The sequence below is a fragment of the Zingiber officinale genome, chromosome 1A (genome assembly GCF_018446385.1).
Source record: "Zingiber officinale cultivar Zhangliang chromosome 1A, Zo_v1.1, whole genome shotgun sequence".
NCBI classification, from domain to species: Eukaryota; Viridiplantae; Streptophyta; class Magnoliopsida; order Zingiberales; family Zingiberaceae; genus Zingiber; species Zingiber officinale.
In genome coordinates, this window is record NC_055987.1 from 15,253,749 (window position 1) to 15,260,405 (window position 6,657).

Below are 6,657 nucleotides of genomic sequence, written 5' to 3' on the forward strand. Positions count from 1 at the left end.
GCGTCCGGTCGGACGTGGAGCTCATGCTACACAATACTTGGTGGGTCGTCCAGACGAAGACATCATGGTTTCTTCGGAGACATTGGATCAGCTCCTCTTTCTGCTTCTCCTCCAGATCGGACGCAACAAAAGTCGTGGCCTCCGATCGAGTCGGGTGAATCTACACTCCCTCTTTTTCTTCATAAATTAAAGGGGGTGGCTTTTCAGTGATGGCATTTACCTCGATCCGGGGCGTCTTCCGAGCGGAGTTGGCTTCTGCTCGGACCATCTCGATGTAGCATCGCCGAGCTGCTAGCTGATCTCCCCGTACTTCTCCCACCTTGTCTTCGACAGGGAACTTGATCTTCTGGTGGAAGGTTGAGACGACCGCTCGGAATTCGCTGAGCGCCGGTCGTCCCAAAATGACGTTGTAGGACGAGGGAGAGTCGACCACCACGAAGTTTATTGTTCTGGTCCTCCTGAGCGGCTCTTCTCCCAGCGAGGTAGCCAGCCGGATCTGTCCGACCGGCTGAACTTCGTTACCCGTAAACCCGTAGAGCGGAGTGGTCATGGGTAGCAGCTCGGCTCGATCAATTTGCAGCTGATCGAACGCCTTCTTGAATATGATGTTGACTGAGCTCCCTGTGTCAACAAATATGCGATGAATAGTATAATTGGCTATTACCGCTTTGATGAGCAGGGCATCGTCGTGGGGCACTTCAACTCCTTCCAAGTCCTCGGGCCCAAAAATGATTTTCGGTCCGCTCGCCCGCTCTTGGCTGCAACCGACTGCGTGAATCTGGAGCTGCCGGACGCTCGCCTTTCTAGCTCTGTTGGAGTCTCCTCCGGTGGGCCCGCCGGCAATAACGTTGATCTCTCCTCGGGAAGTATTGCTTCTATTTTCCTCTTCCCTAGCGGACGGTCGGGGACCGTTCTCTGGACGCTCGGCGATTCTCCCGTCTTGGAGAACGATGTCGATCGGGCGTTTGTTGCTGTCGCCTATCGGTTCGGGTCCGGTCGGCTTCATGGGTCCTCTGTCTCATATCGACGGGAGGAGACCGTCGTCCGACATTCCTGGGAACGGGATTAGTCACGAAGGGAAAACTTCGACAATCCCTTGTGTTGTGTGTATCCGTCCGGTGGAAGGAGCAGAACATAGGGGTCCATTTCTTCTTTGTCTTGGGCCGAGCGGCAGCTACTTCTTGCACTTGGGACCTCACTCGGGGGGAGCGGATTGCTTCGGCCCTTGGTCCTCTCGGCGGTTGATGAGTGGCGTTCTGTTTCCGCTCGGCTTGCGGAGCCCGCTCGGCTGGAGTTTCCTTTTTCCTTGCCGCTTGCGCTTCCTCCACATTAATGTATTCGTTTGCCCGGTGTAGCATGTGATCATAGTCCCGAGGCGGCTTTCGGATGAGCGATCGGAAAAAATCCCCATCCACTAGGCCTTGTGTGAAGGCGTTCATCATGGTTTCCGAAGTGGTCGTTGGGATATCCATTGCCACTTTGTTGAACCGCTGTATGTAAGCTCGGAGTGATTCGCGGGCTTCTTGCTTGATGGCGAACAGGCTCACGTTCGTTTTTTGATAGCGCCGACTGCTTGCAAAATGGTGGAGGAAGTTCGTTCGGAAGTCTTTGAAGCTTGTGATAGATCCGTCCGGCAGCCTCCGAAACCACCGTTGAGCCGATCCCGAAAGAGTGGTAAGAAAAACTCGGCACTTTACCCCATCTGTGTATTGATGGAGCGTAGCTGTGTTATCAAACTTACCCAGATGATCATCTGGGTCGGTTGTCCCATTATACTCGCCGATCGTCGGAGGCACGTAGTGCTTTGGCAGAGGATCTTTCAAGATGACTTCTGAAAATTGGCGATTAATCCGCTCGGGCGATGCGTCCGATCGGGGGGCTTTCCCTTTCCTATCATCTCGCCTGGGCCTTTCATCAGAAGAAGATCCCCGGTCTCTGTGAGTTGTTGCAGCTTCGGGGGTGCGAAATAAGGCTCGATGGAATGCGACGGTGGCTTGAGGTGCTTCTGCTCGGTCACCCGACGCAGACGTTGCTTGTTGCTCTGGCCGCTCGGCTACTGCTTTCTGTTTTTGCTCCACAAGTTTGGCGGCCCTTATCTAGACCAGAGCGTCGAGTTCTTCTGTCGAAAGCGTCACCGTGTGTTGTCGTCCAGCCTCATCCATTATTTCCGGTCGGATGCAGGAGCGTTCCCACAGACGGCGCCAAATTGATCTTGTCCGACTTGCCGAACCAAAGGACGCTGGGCACGTGGCGCTTTCCTAGTCGATGGCGCAGGCCTCCGAAGCTCCGGCGATCCTGCACAGAAGTCGGGCCGGGAAGGGGTTCCCGGCGGCGACCCTCCGACGCTCAAGTCAGGCAAAGCTCAATAGAGAGAAAAGAGCTCCAAAACTAGTAGCGTGCGCGTACCTCCGGCGAAGTTAGAGGTTCTTTATATATAGCGATGAGAGAACTGATGCACGTCCACCGAGGTGCATATGTATCTGCAGCCCATACCCCGGTATACACCTGTCAGAGAGCTTACCTGACACCATACTGCAACAGTCCCACTGCGCCTTTGACGGGACAACAGGAGACCCCGTGGTCAGACTAGGCGTATGGCCTAGCCATATGACTTGACGGCTGTCAGAAGATGTTCCCCCTTCTTTACTGCTCATAATCCGGGGCGTCCGACCGGCTGGACAGGGAGTCCATCCGGCCGGCCCCTCCTCCTCTCATGTCCGGTCTGGCGTTGACATTGGTGTGCTGGGGAAATTTCCAGTAGGCGCTATGTAGAGACTGTTATCAGTGTTATTTTCTCCTGGTTCTTCCGCTCGGCTCTTAACTACTGTTTCGACAGAGCGTCGGAACCCCTACCCGGTCGGGGCGTCTTTTATTACCGAATGTCCCTTGGTCGGTCGATCGGTCTTATCCATTTCTCCCAAGTCCGGTCGGCTCACCCTTCTCCAGCGGGCTACTTGGGCATTTGGCCTCCACGTGGTGTTGACCTTTCGTTAGGGGGTCCCTGCCTCTTACCACCGGATCAGTGATGTTTCTGATTCGTTCTATAGAGCGGCTATGTAAGGTATAACAATCTTCTTAGCAATGAATGCTCAATGTGCTTGCTATCGCACGAACCATTTTCCATAATGTATGGAATGGATGTTCTTATTTGATTTTTTTGACTAATTAATTGATACTCTGATCTTTGTGACCTGATCATCATAAAGTATATGTGACTTATTTGGTCTTTGTGACCAATTAATATTTTGCTTTAGTCTTGTGACATGATCATCTTGTAGTCTATGCGGTTTACATGGTCTTTGTGACCATATAACCTTTATGAATTGACTTAGACGAGTGGGAGATGTTGGACGTTGAGGAGACGAAGGGGCATCACTTCCCTTTCATCTCCCTCATTGCTGCAAACGTCAAGGAGACGAAGGGGCGCCCCTTTCCCTTTGTCTTCCACACTCAGCTTATATATTGATGCGTCCATGAGCAATCGAGGATGATCAAAGTGCACAGTAGAGGTGATGGTATGCAAAGAAAACATACTGTCGGTATTTGGTTTGTGGAAATCTAAGGAGGTTCCAAACGGTGATCTTCTCGGCGACAGTAGTAGTATCTTCATCGATGTTTTTTTCGATTTCTTCTTGGGAGATCACTGTGAGTGGTTTACAATTTTATCTGTATTTTCATGTATATTAGAGGCAAGAATAGAAGCTCCCCAAGTAGCTGACAGGGCTCACCGAGCATAAGAAGATGTTAGGGATGGATTATTCGGCTATGACGACAAGTGTGAATGCGGTGAAGGCGTCGGTGATCATGCAACTGATGCATGACCCTCCGGATCAAGGGTCATTTAGGGCTGCAATGAGGTCGCGGAGAGGAGCGACACAATGGCGCTTGATGGATAGGTAGAGAGTGATGAAGTCACAGCTCTTGTCGATCTCATCATCCGGAGACGATACGCCATCGGGAATGGTGGCAAAATGGAACTTTGGGAGGCCGGTTGGGATGACTTTCTCGAGGCTGCGACGGTGGTTGAATTCGGTGTTGACGAAGGTGATGTGGAAATCCATGAAGTGGAGGGCGTTGGCGAAATGGAGCATGGCGTTGATATAACCTTGGGCTGGCATTGGAAAGCAGACTGCGTGGGGCTTGTCATTTGTCATGGGATGGATCTTCCCCTATTTGGATTGCAATGTGTTTATGGTTTTTAGTTCTTCCTTACCCTATCTTATAGTCAAGATTGATTGATAGCTCGGACGTAGGGGCAAAATTATAATCAAGATAATTTTTTTCTCCAGTCAAGATTGATTGATAGCTCGGACGTATGGGCAAAATTATAATCAAGATATTTTTTTTCTCCAGTAGGTTATCGGAGTGGTTATAGGCATCATCTTGACTTTACGATTCAGCTGTGACGACGTATTATGAATAATTTTCTCCTAGAATACTGGTTAATATGATATATGGGTTTCCATGTATAATTCCCAATTTATGCCGATAGGAAATCGAAGATTTGAATATCCAGCTAAAAAACTAAAGGATAATTTTATATAACATGGTAGATTGTCGGTCGAGGACCCATCTTACCAAAATCGTCGGCGCAGCAATTCAACGACACGTATATTTATTCAATATAGAAATTCGGATTACACTGATATAAGACATGAAAACTATATGAAAGTGGAATTCCATGATTATTCTTATATTCATATCTTGTTCTTCTAATCTTTTCTTTCACTCTTTTGTAATTATCTCCTTGATAAGCCTCTCCAAATTTATCCAAGATCCTCCACCAGGTTTGGCTGCCTCAAATGCTTTCTCTTTCCACTCCATTGCCGCCTTCTTCATCTCCTTCCCCTTCTGCCCTCTCATCATCTCCTCGATTAATCTCGCCACCTCTTCCCTCTCTACATCTTCATTAATCTCCATCCCAATTTTCCAAACAGAGCATATGTACCTGCAATTTATTTGCTGATCCGAAAAGAATGGCCAGCAGATCATGGGAACTCCTGCGCATATGCTCTCCGTTGTCGAATTCCATCCGCAGTGTGTCAAGAAACCTCCAACTGCGGCATGAGACAACACTCTCTGTTGCGGGCACCAGCTTGTGATGAAGCTCCTTCCTTTGGTCATCTCCGAGAACTCTTGTGGCAACAACGCCGTGTCGCCCTCAACAAGGTCCGGTCTAATAGCCCAAAGGAACGGGCATGCACTGTTGGCCAGACCCCATGCGAACTCCAAGAGCTGTTTACTCGTCAAGTTTGCCATGCTACCAAAGTTGACATACAACACAGAACCCGGTTCCTTTTCGTCTAACCATTCCAAGCAACCCAAGTCCTCTTTCCAAAGGTTTAATCTACCGAACGATGGGATTGATGAATCATTAGAAATGTACTGAGAAAGCAGGCACATGGGGCCGATGTCGAACACTGAAGGTAGCATCGATGAGCATGCGTTAAGAAGTGGTGATTCTAATTCGGAGAACGAGTTGAAGATGATTGCTGTGGCTTGGTGAGATGCATGAGTCTCATCAATGATAAAATTGAGCAATATATCATTACGGTTGGTGGTTCGTATGAAACTTGTCAAGTCTCTCATGGGGACGTCTATCATTCCTGGTCTCCAATCAATGACGGTATCCAGGTAACCATTTGTAAGATCATCTTCACCTAATATGAACAAATTATTACTAATATTAGTTCGAGCATGATGCATTGACCGACTATAGCTATATTTCAACTTTAGTTTTACTTACTTTTCAATGGGATGATTCCCCTCTCCATCAAATCCTTGCAGTAGTAGAAGTCCATGAAGCCACACACGCTTGATGCGCAGTAAAATACGTTAGGGATCCCCAATTTGGTGGTGGCATCAAGGGTAAAGCTGGCGAAGCAGTCTGAGATCACGCAATTAACAGGAGGCACACCAGAGTTCGGATCGTTCATTGAAGATAAAAGCTTGAGAAATGGAGCAGGGCAGTTGTTTTTGATTGCTAGACTGAGATTAGGAATGTCTTGTTTGTGTTCGTCGCCGTCGTTGGAGGGCGAGACCCCGTCGGGGATGCTGGCGAAGCGGAAGTCAGGGAGGCCGTCGAGGGAGGAGAGTGATTCGGGATTCTTGAGGAAGCGACGGTGGACGAACTCGGTGTTGACAAAGGTGATGAAGGAGCCCTTGGAGTGGAGGACTTTGGCGAGGTTGAGCATGGAGTTGATGTGGCCTTGAGCAGGGACTGCCATGCACACGAGATGAGCTTTGGTTGAGCGCTCCATGTCTTGGTCTTGTTTGCCTCGGATAGAAACTAACATGGAGGAGCCAATTCGAGCTTTATAGATCTCGAACAATCTTGTACTAATAAAAGCTGACAGTTGAAGAAAAAACCATACCTAGATTAATTAGTTGCTAGCTGTTGCAGTGCAAATAATCCTCAGACAAAGCTTTCGATGCACCTCTGATAAGTCTTTTGATCTTTATATAGAACCTTATTATCATTATGGTAAATACTTTTCACTGACCAAGATGCTTTCTTGTTTTCTGATATCGGTATTCTACGCTGTTGGATGTATATAGTAGTCACCGAAGACTTCATTTTCACTGAACTTGATGCTTTCTTATTTTCTGATATCAGTTTTCGTGGGCGCCAAGAATGCATTAATTAACTCTCTGCTG

General features: G+C 48.5%; 1 protein-coding gene across 1 annotated transcript; it reads right to left on the reverse strand.

Moving 5' to 3' along the window:
* Nucleotides 1–4,716: 4,716 nt before the first annotated feature.
* On the reverse strand, nucleotides 4,717–6,260 carry LOC122019683 (7-deoxyloganetin glucosyltransferase-like). The gene is made up of 2 exons (XM_042577145.1): nucleotides 5,747–6,260; nucleotides 4,717–5,660 (listed from the first exon to the last, which is right to left on the reverse strand). Exons 1-2 carry the CDS (start codon nucleotides 6,258–6,260, stop codon nucleotides 4,726–4,728), a joined length of 1,449 nt encoding a protein of 482 aa, XP_042433079.1. The 3' UTR covers nucleotides 4,717–4,725.
* Between the last annotated feature and the right edge of the window lie 397 nt (nucleotides 6,261–6,657).

Bases quoted from the DNA above. Each gene is read 5' to 3' on its own strand.
- LOC122019683 (XM_042577145.1), bottom strand. From the start codon at position 6,260: ATGGAGCGCTCAACCAAAGCTCATCTCGTGTGCATGGCAGTCCCTGCT. The intron at 5,661-5,746 runs GTAAGTAAAACT...TGTTCATATTAG, and splicing joins GGGAATCATCCCATTGAAAA to GTGAAGATGATCTTACAAAT.